We start from the raw sequence: 15,277 nt of genomic DNA, 5'->3' as shown, positions 1-15,277 counted from the left end.
TCATATTATAACATCGACTGAGATAAAGAATAAAATGGAATATTAAAATCACGATATATCTCGCTGCATTGCGCGAATACACTTCTAGTTATATATAATGGTTATTTAAAGTCATAAATAAATAGATTTTCTATAAATTTGTTTTAACAAATCCAAATAATATAATATATATAATAATCAATTTAAAATAATTTTAATCAATATATCATATATTTTAATTTTTTTTTACCATCTTGTTTGTGTTAGTTGATATATTATATTACTAGATGTTTGTTTCAATTATATTTTGAGATATTATGATTGATTAATTTTTCAAGATGATATTTTAGATCATTTTTCATTCGCATCAACCAATCAAATATGATTGTTCATCATCTAGCTTATCATCTCGTCATATACCAACTAGCCTATAAACTAACAGCTAACTTATCATACATCAATTAGTTTCTCCATTTGAAGATTACAATATTTATTATATTTATTAAAATATTTACAACATTTCAATAAAATATTATTTTACTCTGTTATACATTTAATTTCAAGTATCTACATGGATAAGAAAATTAAAAAAGATTATGTTTAATAACTTTTTAGAATTCTACAGATTTGATTCATTCGGTAGAGCGAAAATCTGGTGATGCTCTTAGGGACCGTTTACTAAACGCTTGCCCGGTAAGTCCTTATTAGATAATATTTCTTACCGGATGAACATGACAAAAGTAAAAAAAAAAAAATCTTACCCGGTAAGAGCAATGATGAAGATGAAGAGTCTTACTCAGTAAGTGAGGATCATGATTCTTACCCAGGTAAGCGCTTATCGGATAAATTGTTGCATACAATACCATTTTGATATATTACAATTTTACACAATAAAATAAACTAGAGTGTTGACTCTGAATGATAAACCCTTACCGGGTAAGCATTGAAGTAAACGACGCCCACGTATAAGCCCTTGGGGTTGCACGTCACCGGAAACTTTAGTACTCACCTTTAACACACAACTTGACCCTTTATTTCTTTTGCTTCGTTTTTTTTTTCTATAAAAAGTCATTATCATTTTTAGATGATGATCTTTTAAATAAATAAAAATATGATCACAAAAATAAAGCAGATTTTTTATTTTAGTATACAAAAAACGCAGTCACTTGTTTAATTTTTAATTAGTTGTATGTTAAAAATTCGTTACGAACATCACTCACGGCTGAAAATATGACATCTTGAAAATATTCAAAATGCGAATTATTAATAATATTGTTTTAAAATTCTATCATCATTAAATAAAATATATGACCGACAATTTTTTTTAAAACGTGATTGACTTTTATATTTTATAGTATAAATTTATTTTTTAATGACGAAATTTATAACATAACTAACATTTATAATCATAAAAGTTTAATACAATTAGTTTTAAAATTCATCATTACATCAATGGTTGATTGAATTAAATCGATTGTACAAAATTAATTAAACATTAAATGTAAATTATTGAAGACACTATTTTATTAAAAAAAGTCATATATATATATATATATATATGGGGAAGATCAAATGTTAACCAATAATTTTGTGTTAACTTTGAAAACCATGACAACCAATCAAATTACATTCTTCTTGTAGGTTTATATCATGTTCACATTTTAATCACAAGGGTATTTCAGTAAATTGATTTGATATGTAACTTCCAAACAATTAATGGAGAGTTACAAATCATCAAATCCCAAAAAATATGCATTTATAATATTAATATTAATATTTTTATTTTTTTTAATCTTAATCTTCCATGTTCATTGTTTTATTAGTTTTTAATTTGCATAGAAAACACGATAGTAAAAAATTTCGGTATCGATCAAGCTAATATGGATAAACGCAATGGAAAATAAATCGACAACAGTGAGAAGATTAAAATGGTTTATGATGACAATCAGAGTTCGAGGTCGGGAATTGAACAAATTAACCAAAACGAATGTCTTGGTAAAAAGATTTTTATTTTTTTTAGATTCGTTTTAATCGAAATTATGTTCATTACGATGTGTTGTGTTTTTATAATTCATCTTCTATTGAATTATTAAAATACGTACATAATTCACATGTTCAAATGGAAGTACATGCAGGACCCATTTTCATATTGTCATATTACCGACTTTTATGAATCATGAACCATTGTGTTCATGTTACTTCTTCTATCATATGAACACAATTGTTATTTTTTAAGCTTGATACCAAATCTTTATATTTGTGTAAGTGTTTGCACCCGGTGTTCATAACGTTGAGGTTATGTGTTCATATATTTTATACGATATGAACAAAGAGTGAACACGATATGAACAAGGGGTGAACAACCATATAAGATCATAAACATATATGAACAAAGGGTGAACTTTAAACGGTGTGGATGCAATGCATGTATGAAACTCCAATTGACAAATGATCGCTCCTGAATGTGTTTGTAATGAAGGAACTATTGTTCACAAGTTGTTCATATCGTGTTCATACCTGTTTTTTTATTTATTTTCTTTCGTATAACAGTTATTCTTATTATGTTCATATTGTATTTATAAATGCTATGCAGTCCAAGTTCATATATATGTCAATTTTTTTTCGTATTTGATACAATGGTTCATATATATATATATATATATATAGTCGTGTTCATATGGTTCTTAAATTAACAAAAAAATCATAGATTTTTTTATTTATTTTGTAACTCCCAATTAATTAATGATATAGGAGTTACATAATTTTTTTTTACCTAAATACCCTTTTCAACTTTGTTCACTTATCTTTATGAAATTTTAAATTTAAAAAAATAAGTTTTTATCATGATTAATCACAACCGTTTATTGAAAGATTGAATGGCCAAGATCGGTTAACAAAGTTAACACAATAATCTTGGTTAACATTTGAACCAGCCCTTATATATATATATATATATATATATATATATATATATATATATATACACTGGTGGATGCACACTATACTTGTAGGGGGCACATGCCCCCAACAAACTAATCCCAACAAACACCAAAATAGAGCATAATGGTACGTTTTAAAAAAAATTAACCAAAAATTCTTAATAGGCCCCCAACAATTAAAGGTAAGGTTCCAAATCTAAATTTATGTGTCTCATTTATAACTCTTACTTTCATTGAGTAATTATTTTAAGGATCAATTAGACTCCCTTAAGTTTCAAGTCTCAATTTGTTGAAAATCATTTTATTTTTTCTTATTTTGTTTGCTATAATGCTAATGATTTGATTAATCACTATTTTGATTTTTTCCAACTTTCTTTTTGCATTTTATTGTTTTATAAATTTATAATTATTGTTAGTTGTTATTTGTTAATTGTTAATTTTTTATTTTTTATTTTTTAGCCAATTGCTATCTGATTTCTTTTTAACTGAATCTAAGTTATGGACCTCTTGCTCTCTAATTTCTTGTTACTAACTATTAATGTGTAATGTGTTCATTTGCTTTTGTTTAACCAAAAAGTAAAATATGTACATGGGAATATGATATCTCGGTTTATCCAAAATAGTCAAAAATTAATTGAAAACCAAACCGAATAAGTTATATTTATTCGATAACGGAACCGTTTAATCTGGAAACCAAATAACCCGAAATCGTATTGGTTCGAATGAGTTATTTGGTTTCAAAATTTGTTTTGACACTCTTAAATGTGCCCCCAATAATATAAATTTCTCGATCCACCACTGTGTGTGTGTGTGTATATATATATATATATATAAACATTAACTTTGAAACACAATAATTCAGAGTTATATTGTTAGGACGGAAAATAATTCTAGGCTTAACTCTGAATAAGGAGAATTCAGAGTTGTCTACTCAGTCTATAAAGTATCTATGAGCATAACTCTGAGTCACAAGAATTATGACTTATTATAACTCAGAAAATTAGCTCTGAACTTCAACCTGCCTTGGAAATTTTTTATTTGGGTAATATTGTTTTGTGAAAAATACTTCAAAAATCCGAATTTGAAATTTTAAACCCAGTTTTGACTCTGTTTTGAAAACCCGGGTTTTTAACTATCGTATGACAGTTTTCGACCATTTGAGGGAAAAGCTACGATTTGGTCATTGAATTTTCGGAACACTTCACAGCTCAGACTTCATTTAAATTTCTAAATTCATACTTACAAGTTTGAATTAGAAGTCTGGAGGCCACTTCAAAGTTAAATTCACAGGTAGTACTTCATTTGAATTCCTACATACTTAAAAGTCTGGAGGCTACTTCAGAGTTAAATTCAGACTTACAACTCTGATTTTCTCAAACTTTGATACTTGTATGTATTACAAGTCTGGAAGACAACTTTGAATTTTAACTGAGGAAAATGAGTTCAGACTTGTCCTCAGACTTTTATACTGGTATACCTTATAAGTCTGGCAGACAACTTTGAATTTTAATTGGGGAAAAGAAGTTCAGACTTATAAGTCTGAGGAATGGAAATTCAGACTTTTGCTTATTTAAGCATTTAAAAATAAATCACTTTTCATACGAAAATCGGTTATGTTTACAGGGACATATGTCAATTAAATAGGTCCATTTGAACCAATAATGTAAATTGTGTCTATATAGATGTTCAGAGTTCATACTTCTAAGCTTGGAAAAGAAACCTCCAGATTTAGAAACTATAGAAAACATATCAGAGATTTCTAAATAGTCTGGGAAATCAGTTAAACCACGAAAACGGAAAAATAAACGTGTAGAGAGACAAATGTCATTTAAATAGACTTATTTGAAACGTAAGTAAAAATTGTGTCTAGATACATGTTTAAACGGGAAAAATCAATAACCATCGCACAGAAATATGACACATATCTTCAAAATTATTTATTTATTATGTGTATGCAACAATGGGATTTCATTTTTGATACTATGAGAGGTGACCCATATGGTTTTGGGTAGTGGAGAACACTTTATTTGGTTAAGATAATGTAATCAACTTGCATGGGACCCACTCCAAATAACTTTTTTAAGCAACTTCAATGGCACATATTTCCCCAATTTAATTATGCTACTTTTTTCAAAAATAAAAATTATTTTATTCTAGGGTTGTCAATGAATGTTCTTTTTTAGATTTTATGATACGATTTCGCTCTTATCTGCATTTTAAATATCAATACAACATGTTGATTGACGAAATTTTTTACGAGCCTCAAGGGTAGACGGGGGAGGGGGTGGTAGGTCATTTTCATACTTGAGCGTAAGAATATGGTTGCGCTACTTATCCTTTTTTTTAATTACATTAGGCGAATAATTGTGTGATAATAAGAGTTAAGGTGAAAGATGTAAGAAGGGATTCTAACGCTTGATCACTTTTAGTCAAGCCAATTCATGAATTGACCCGCTGTATCTCATTACACTTGATCTACTGTTTCCCTTCAATTATAGGGTGAAGATCCTTTCTCACTGTAACTTTCATTATCACCGGAACTCAAATCTTTTACATTAATGGTTATATAAATACATTGCTCAAGATTTAATGAAATTGTTCTGAGGGATTTTGGATTTTGTGGAAGGATTTGAAATTGGAGGGATTTGAAATCGTTGGTGTGTTTGGTTTGTAATATTTGGAATGAAATGGAATTCCATTTTTATAAATAATTTATAAAAACAACTTGTAAATTACTATAAAAATAATTAAATTGCATTTTTATTTATTAATTATTATAAAACACATGTTTCAACAAATATTATTACACATAAATCATACAAAATCACGCGAACTACCGACAACCCTCGTCAAAAATCTAAATCATTTGTTTGTAAAATTTCAATGAGATCCTGTGACTTCAAATACAAACAATCCTTCAAATAGAACAATAGACTTGAATTTCGAGTCTTTGCAAATCATATTATATCATACAAACCAAACAAGATCTAAGGATATGAGATGAATAAATCATTTTACGAGTCGAACATAAGTATAGCTTAGTTACTTGTTTGATTTATTGCAATTGTTGCATGTATGTTGTGCAATGACCAAACCAAATTAGATGGGAGATAATATATACATTAATATATCACAAATTATATATTTATAATTTGATTAAGCATGTGTATGTATATAGAAGGTGGTTCAGACAAAATCTCTAAACAAATATAAAAAACTAAAAAAATATTTTATCATTCATTAGATTAGATGGTATAATGGATATGATTAAATGGTGGGTTAGAACAATATTTTTTAAATAAAAAAAACCCCAACCCCTATTTTTTATTTTAAAAAAATGGGAAAAAAAGTTTTGAGCAAAATAAATTACAAAAAAAAAAACAATTATATTTTTCTTCTTAGTTTGACATCCATATGGATACGTTTTTTCATGGTTTTCCATTTATTTAGCGTTTCCCACTGAATCTAACCTTATATATACATGGTTGGGTTCAGCGAGAAAAAAAAAATATGGTAAGAAGCGTAAGTACAGATCTCCACTCTTGGATCGATTATAATTGAATATTAACACTAATAAGGTGCACCGAGATGCACAAGATCAATTTTTTTTTTCTTTCTAAAACGCAATTTATGAGTGGACTTGAGAATAATTGATCAAGGATTTAGGCATTTTCTTATGTTTCTCACCGTAACTATACTTTCACAAGATCTTTCGCATGCGTACACACACACACAAAAATATGTGTGTGTGGGCGCTCGCATGAAGAATCGTGTGAGATGCATAGTTAAGATTAGAAGCATAAGAAGATATATAGTCTCTTGGTCACTTTTAATCTCAAGCCTACTTATGAATCGCGTTTTAATACGAGGATTGATCCGGTACATCTCATCCTAATGTACATTCAAGACTGAAGATTCCTTCTTATGTTTTTCATTTTGACTTTTTTCTCACCGAAACTTAACTTTTTATATATATATATATATATATATATTGAAATTTATAAAAATAACCGGTTTACACAACCCTTTGTCACAAAATAACCACATTTTAGAGGTTTTACCGGAATGACCACACGGATCGCCCCCGGGGGCGATCCGTACACTATGGGGGCGATCCCCCCTTAAGTCTTAAAAAAATTATCCTCAAAAGTCGATATTACTGTTCATTCTCGTTGACCGTGTTTGACCTCGCCCCCGGGGCGATCCGTACTGTACGGGGGGGCGATCCGGGTATTTTTAATTTTTGTTTTTCAGTATTTTTAATAAAACTGATACGCCATTGAAGTTGTATTTTTTTAATTTTTTTAGAACCAAATTTCATGGGTAAAGGATTAAAAATAAACCTTTATAATTATGGAGAAGCAAAAATTATTTTTATCTGTTTTGGGTTTCGTAAATCAAATATAATATCTGATTGACGAAATTTGACCTCTATTTTGTCATTTTGTGTTTTTTATTTAACAATTAAGGGGTGTTTTTAATAAAAATATTCATAAAGTGTGTCTTTTTACGTATTTAATTTTAAATTTCACGGTTTTTCGTTATAAAATAACCGGATGATAATTGTCGTATTTTTTTTATTTTTTGGTATTTTTAATAAAACTGATACGCCATTGAAGTTGTATTTTTTTAACTTTTTTAGAACCAAATTTTATGGGTAAAGGTTTAAAAATAAACCTTTATAATTATGGAGAAGCAAACATTATTTTTATCTGTTTTGGGTTTCGTAAATCAGATATAATATCTGATTGACGAAATTTGACCTCTATTTTGTCATTTTGTGTTTTTATTTAACAATTAAGGGGTGTTTTTAATAAAAATACATAAAATGTGTCTTTTTACGTATTTAATTTTAAATTTCACGGTTTTTCGTTATAAAATAACCGGATGATAATTGTGGTTACGAAAAAAAAATATTTAGTTGATTTTTGGAGAAAAAATCAGACATTATATCTGATATCGTGGTTTTCATGATATGACACTCTATGACGTCGATTTGACGCCGATTTGACGATGATTTTGTTTTATTACTTAACGTTTTATATAAATTGGAAGTGGGGGACCATTCATCCCCACCACCGACCATCCCACCGCCCGTTTTCTCTGGAAAAACCGAGCTTTGACCATCCCACCGACCATCCCGACCAATATCGAAGCCATTTTTCGACATACCGTCATAGACTACCGTATAACGACATCGGCGACCTTCCGCCGCCACCGACCACCGTGATCCGCCGCCGTCGGCCACCATCCGCCGTCGTCGGGCACCATCCGCCGCCACCGACCATCGTCATCGGCCGCCCCTCACCACCTTCCGGCGCCAACAACCACCCTCCGCCGCCAACGACCACCGTCAAGAGCCGCCGTCCACCACCCTCCTCTGCCACCAACGTACGGCCCCTTCAGATGGGCACCGTCCATTATAAGAAGTGGTCTCATGTGTCCTAGAAACGATCGAATCTGCAAATGAACGAGATTAAAAATGTAATTTCATAACATAAAATTATGACAATAATTATAAAATATAACAAAATTATTACCGAACAACCGAGTGCGACACACAACATGTCGAATCGTCCTAGTGGATCAAGAGCGATCTCTGTCACAGTCCCAGGATTTGCTAGCTTTAGATTGTGACAATAAACCGGGAGTAGGTTAAACGACGATTCCGGGGTCCCCCTCAACAGTTGCAAAGCATACACTTTTGCTCGCCATGCTTGGTGGTAGGAGATGCTAATATCGAACCGTTGGTTCACATCTTCCATGATTTCTTTACCACGGTACACTCTCCTACAATTTTTTAGACTGTCTGCCAGTATATGACCCAAAACCTTTTTTATTCGCATTACGGTGGTTTGGGTGCACTTGTGACCTTGAATATGTGTGTTCATCATGGAGCTTGCGTACCTGAAAAATACTGGTACCATCGATGGAAACAGCCATCAAACGCCAATCACAGTCTGAATCTGAGTGACACACCACCTCGTACCGGTGTTTGGAAGATTTCTTTACTTTCATTTGAAACTTTTCATGAACGCACTTTAATCCCACTGCGAGCTTAAGTGCTTCATTCGAGTCAAAGGTTTGTAGAATTTTGACATGAGATGTTGGCTGGTAGAAAATGTTTCCCTTTCTACTTTTGATAACTGGGTCCGGATAAGGTGGTGGGTCGGGCATACCCCAAAAACTATTCCTTACCGGTTTGATATCTTCATAATCGGAGTTATCGTCGTCTTCGGGTATGTTCAAAATTTCGGCAGCAACAGAAACATCTTCTGCCATATCTACCTCCCACAACGGTTTTGACAGTTCGAGAGACCGGATCGGGTACGGGTTGGGAGACTGCATCGGAGGCATGTTCAAGTCTTGAACAAAATAACTGTCAGGTTCAACGGCAACTTTTTGTTCAAGATATGAATTTCCAGCACCATCGTAGGGGAAGAAGGTGCTTCGATTTTCACCACTTCCACTGCTAAGGAAGAAAGTGCTATGATTTAGACCAGGAGCACAACCGGTAGGGAAGACTGTGCTTAGACCATATGGGTTTGCAACGCTAACGTCAGGGAAGAGTGTGCTCACAGTACCGGTGTAAAAAGTGTTTGGACCTCCCGGGTTTGCATTTGATGGATTTCCTTCATAACCTCCATTGTCGACAACATATAGTGTTCATTTCTGGTAAAGTTTGACGAATGGCGTTGTGGAGGATTATTACATCATCGTCGTCCATAAATTGATATAACGTATTCGTTTTAAAAAATAAATTGAAAGGACCACGTAAACTTAACTTTTTCGTCACACGTTTGACGACCCCAGAATACGTTATTGGCGAAGACAAACGTATTGCACATGTGGGGGAGGTTATCGGAAGGTACTCTAAAACACCATTTATATCTTGGAATAAACCGCCACTTCGAAGATACACACAAACATTATCACTTTGACGTGATTTCATGTTGTGATGGTTGATTGTGTTTAGTGGGTTAAAGATTGTGATGGTTTATTGTGTTTAATGAGTTAAGGGTTGTGAGAGTAAAATATATTAGAAGAGAAATGGAAGGAAATGTGTGAAAAATTATGAAGTAGGAGGTTGATATTTATAGTGAAATTGGTATTAGAAAAAAAATCAATTTTTTTTAACCCAGATCGCCCCCCGTACAGTACGGATCGCCCCGGAGGCGAGGTCAAACACGGTCAACGAGAATGAACAGTAATCTCGACTTTTGAGGGTAATTTTTTTTTAAGACTTAAGGGGGGATCGCCCCCATAGTGTACGGATCGCCCCCGGGGGCGATCTGTGTGGTCATTCCGGTAAAACCTCTAAAATGTGGTTATTTTGTGGCGAAGGGTTGTGTAAACGGGTTATTTTTATAAATTTCCCATATATATATATATATTATATGATGTTGTTTTCATAATTTAAGATGATGTATGATGACAATAATATTATTGTTTTAGTTGAAAATGAATTATTTACATAACACAGAAAAATCAAATATAAAGTTAGGTTTGGAAAGAGGGGTATAAATAGGAATAAAAATATTTCATAAATTAACTAATCATGAAAAACTAACATCATAACCAAAATATTGTTTTGTTGCATGTAATAAGTATAAAGATTATTCCTTACAAATAATAAATACATGTCTACGAGACTAATGGTATCGGTGTAGTTGTTGTTCCGTTTCAGAGTGGAGCTTCTTTGCGTGAACACCCATCACCAGCCTTATCATTCATATCCCTCCCACACACATTCACCCAAAAACACTCACCAACTCTCTGTTCTTGGAAAAAGGGTGCCCCATCTATCATGATTTCTCTCTCCATCTCATCTTCATATGGGGTTTCTTCATCTTCTAGATTTTCTTGTGATTAACAGCTTTTCTTTGTTGAAAAACAGAGACCAGATATAATCTGGTGGGTTACTTACAACTGTCTTTGCCATCTGATCATTCATCCCGTCGTTTATTGGGCGTTCTTGGTTTCTTTTTGGTTCCCGAACCTTCAATTTTGTCGTGATCAAGATTTTAATTTTGATCTGATAATGGGTAATGTTGGAAGTAACAGTTCCAACGGCCGGCGGAGACACGGCGGTGGTGGCAGCAGGCGGGGAAACAATCACAACCACCCTACACCGCCACCGCCTCAACAGCCACAGCCGGAGATCAACGCTAATCGATACGTATTCGCTGCGGCCACTCCTTACCCTGCCCAATACCCTAACCCTAACCCTAACGCTCCTCCGCCTCCTTATTACCAATACCCAACTGGAGCATACTACCCACCACCGCCCCCTCCTGCGGCACCGTTGCCTGCCCCATATGATCACCACCATCGCGTGCCTATGGACCCTGCCTCTCAGGCCTGGGTCGGTGGGAGGTATCCTTGTGGGCCTGTGATGCACCCTCCCACACCTTATGTTGATCATCAAAAAGCTGTGACTATCAGGAATGATGTTAATCTCAAGAAAGAAACTTTGAAGATCGAGGCTGATGAAGAAAACCCTGGAAAATTTCTTGTCACGTTCACTTATGATGCCACTGTTGCTGGCAGGTAAAATCTTTATTCATATAATACAATCATAGCCATTAAAAATTCTCTTTAATTGGACGGACCTTATGTCAACATCTTGTCATTTATTCATCCTGCAGATATTTACCATGTGTTTTGTGGTGTATGAATTGACTGGGTCTTATGGGTATGTGTTTTGGAACATGATCTTTTGTGTCTAGTAGGATAGCTCTGTAATTTGCATCAGAGTTCATACCTTCCATGATTTATCTCTTGAATACCTTCCATGATTTATCTCTTGACTTCAGGTCAAGTTTTTGACCAAAATTGATGTCTAGATAAAATTATTTGCTTCTAACAGGTGTCAAATTTTTTGTTTAAATCTTATGTTGATGGCTTAAAGTAATGGTCATCGGTTTTAAGATGACACATATCCGAGCTAGTGATGAATTCGATAATGCTTTGTTGACATGGAGAGATAAAGGGAGATCAAGAGAAGAGGATAATGTGTTTTGCATTATATTTGAAGGATGCCAAGTTCATATATATGCCATTGAACTTTAGTTTTAAGATTTCCAAGCACGATAATGATATTTTGTCCAAAGTCTCCAATATGGATTGTATTGTTGCCAATGTGCTGTTTGGTTTTTACTCATTTTACTTGAATCAAGGGAACTTGACCCTTTCACCAGTAGTCTTCTGATAACAATTTAGATGTAACATGGCAATACCCTTTTCTTTTTGAATAATATATTGCAATTATTATATTAAATATTGAAATGATCATTTGATTTCATAGCATCTTATCTAGGCAAAGGGTCATCTAATTTAGGGTTGCCTCGAAAGGAAGATTGGACTCTTATCTTGGGATGAAGCAAGCATATGAAAAAGGCTTTCACCCAGAAGGATTATCAATGTAGAAACCTGTTGGGATTCACTTTTTAGGATTTTTATAACTTCATAATGTTGGTGATTAGCTAATATGGAAACAATCAAAGTTATTTTATTACTTTAACACCCCTAATCTATCTTCTATCTCTATGAAGCATGTCTAAAAAGCTGCATAGCTTACAAGAAAAAAATCTTAACAATGATTACCAATTGGCTCTAACAATCGTGGTGCTAAATTAATGTGCCAAGACATTAAACAACGCATTTGGAATCAGAGGTAGTATATTATTATGTGATCAGTAAATGTTGCATAGGCAGTTTTCTTTTGAGAGTGGAAACGTGATATTAGTGGCTGTGGTCTCTAAGGAATATCATGGGAGTTTCAAGTAGAGACATCACGATATTTCTAGTCTACTGATATTTGTTGTAGAGTTGCTCTCAATGAACGTCTAATATTGCTTGATGTGATCCATTGTCTTCCAGAGGTAGTATATTATTATGTGATCAGTAAATGTTGCATAGGCAGTTTTCTTTTGAGAGTGGAAACGTGATATTAGTGGCTGTGGTCTCTAAGGAATATCATGGGAGTTTCAAGTAGAGACATCACGATATTTCTAGTCTACTGATATTTGTTGTAGAGTTGCTCTCAATGAACGTCTCATATTGCTTGATGTGATCCATTGTCTTCCAGAGATTTCGGGATGGGTTGAAACTTTGTAGGTTTTATATAAGATGCATGATATGTGAAGGCCAGTGGCATCTATCTTGTTGTGGTACTGCTTGGGTCCAGTTGTTTTAGCCTTGTAGGTTCCATGTATTTAATTCATTTACCATTATGTTTTGTGGGTCTTGTATATTTGCTGTAAGCCTATAAGAATGAATGATGTTGTGGGTCCTGCTCTTGAGGTGAAATGAAACTAGGACCGACAAACTGGAAAAAGGGGTATTGGCAACATAGTTAGCCTGTTTGAAAGTTTCTTTCTTTATTTGTCCTATCGTATTTCTTTTCATTTACGACATTTTTAAGTTGCTATTGACATATTTTCTGATAAATACGAATTGTAACCCCAAATCGGTTTATCAGTATGCATACTTGACCTCCTATTTTTTTGTTTTGTGTATGACATGAAAGTTTGTAGATTTTTTATGAACTTTACTTCCTAAACAAAGCCGTATCCCTTAAGCCAAATTGTAACTTAATATTCGTACTTTAGATCCAAACCTCTACAAATTCCATAAGAAACAAAGTCTTTGATATTTGAACCTACAAAATGACTCCTTTTCACCCTGAATAGGGAAACCATGATTCTTAACTTTACATACTTTAGTGTAGATGTGTTGTGGGTGAGAGCACTCATCATGAAAGAAAATAAGTCTTGATAACATTGAGATCGTGTTATATTGTGGTCCTTTTGTATCTTTTCTTTACTACATTTTATACATTTCTTCTCTATAGGACAGATGGTGTCTAAAGTACTTGGCTTTTTTTGTTTTTGTTTTTGTTTTATGTTGTTCTTTTGCAGCATTACTGTATATTTCTTTGCAAAAGAAGGGGAAGACTGTAACCTGAGCCCAACAAAAGAAGAGCTGCTTCCACCAATTAGAGTGGAGTTCCAACAAGGGTTGGGCCAGAAATTCAGACAAGCATCAGGAACTGGTATAGATCTGTCAATGTTTGAGGAGGCAGAATTAGTGAGAGTTGGTGAAATGGGCATACATCCTCTAGCAATTAAGGCAGAAGCAACTCCATGTGTATCGGAAGATGGGAGTACGACCAATTCCCAAATAACCCAGGCAGTCTTTGAGAAGGAAAAGGGTGAATATCAGGTGAAGGTGGCAAAACAGATCCTGTGGGTGAATGGGATGAGGTATGAGTTGCAGGAGATATATGGGATTGGTAATTCAGTTGATGGTGCTGATTTTGATGGGAATGATCCTGGTAAAGAATGTGTCATTTGTTTATCAGAACCTCGAGACACTACAGTCCTTCCTTGCCGTCACATGGTACCAATTTTATTTCCCCTCTCTCTCTCTCTCTTTCCACACACACACGCACACGCACACGCACACGCACACGCACACGCACACGCACACGCACACGCACACGCACACGCACACGCACATACATACATATATATATATATACATACATACATATATATATATATATATGTGTGTGTGTGTGTGTATACCGAGTGATATTTGTTCAAGTTTGCAATTTGAAGATTAAAAAGAGTTGAAAGGTTTAGAAAATGACAAAAAGTGGTTTGGTTTGGATTCAGTGCATGTGCAGCGGATGTGCTAAAGTGTTGAGATTCCAGACAAACAGGTGTCCGATATGCAGGCAGCCGGTGGAGAGGCTTTTGGAGATCAAGGTCAGCAATGGAGGTGAAGAATGATATTTGTTAGTATGATGATGATGTTGTAATGTTGTTTTCCTTTTTGTATGATGATGTCAGTTTGAGTAGTGATTGTGGTTCAAGTTTTGTATCACACATTCCTCCTATTTAACAAACTACAACCCCACAGATTTCTCCAACTTATATTTTTCTTTTCGGTTTTGTTTTTGTCATGATGCATCTTGATAATAATAAGAATTGATCGATCGGTCAACGTCCCTCGTATATGTATTTTTATGTAGTTTGTCTGGTATAAATTCAGCTTATGTTATATCAGGAATTTGTTAAACACTTGATTGTCTGATTATTATATTTTCAAAATGAATACAGGATTGTGGATTGGGTTATATTTTGATGAGTATAGAAATGGGGGAATCCCATATTATTGTATACTAGAAACGTACTCGCGCAATGCAGCGAGATACATCGTGATTTTAATATTTCATTTTATTATTTATMTCAGTCGATATTATAATATGGCTTTATGTGATTTTGAGAAAGCGATGATGTTTTTATTTTTGAATAAAATATATGTTTGAAGATATCATAAAAATTTGACAA

At 33.5% G+C, this 15,277-nt stretch overlaps 1 protein-coding gene across 1 annotated transcript; it reads left to right on the top strand.

The window, feature by feature from the left end:
• The first annotated feature begins 10,596 nt into the window (after positions 1-10,596).
• LOC112527407 (probable E3 ubiquitin-protein ligase LOG2) lies at positions 10,597-14,991 on the top strand. The gene is made up of 3 exons (XM_025138049.1): positions 10,597-11,468; positions 13,841-14,321; positions 14,600-14,991. Exons 1-3 carry the CDS (start codon positions 10,960-10,962, stop codon positions 14,714-14,716), a joined length of 1,107 nt encoding a protein of 368 aa, XP_024993817.1. The 5' UTR covers positions 10,597-10,959; the 3' UTR covers positions 14,717-14,991.
• Positions 14,992-15,277: the final 286 nt, after the last annotated feature.

Source organism: Cynara cardunculus (genome assembly GCF_001531365.2).
Source record: "Cynara cardunculus var. scolymus isolate 2C chromosome LG 1, CcrdV1, whole genome shotgun sequence".
NCBI lineage: Eukaryota > Viridiplantae > Streptophyta > Magnoliopsida > Asterales > Asteraceae > Cynara > Cynara cardunculus.
The sequence above is the reverse complement of the archived record's forward strand: the minus strand, read 5'-3'. Positions and strand labels throughout refer to the sequence as shown.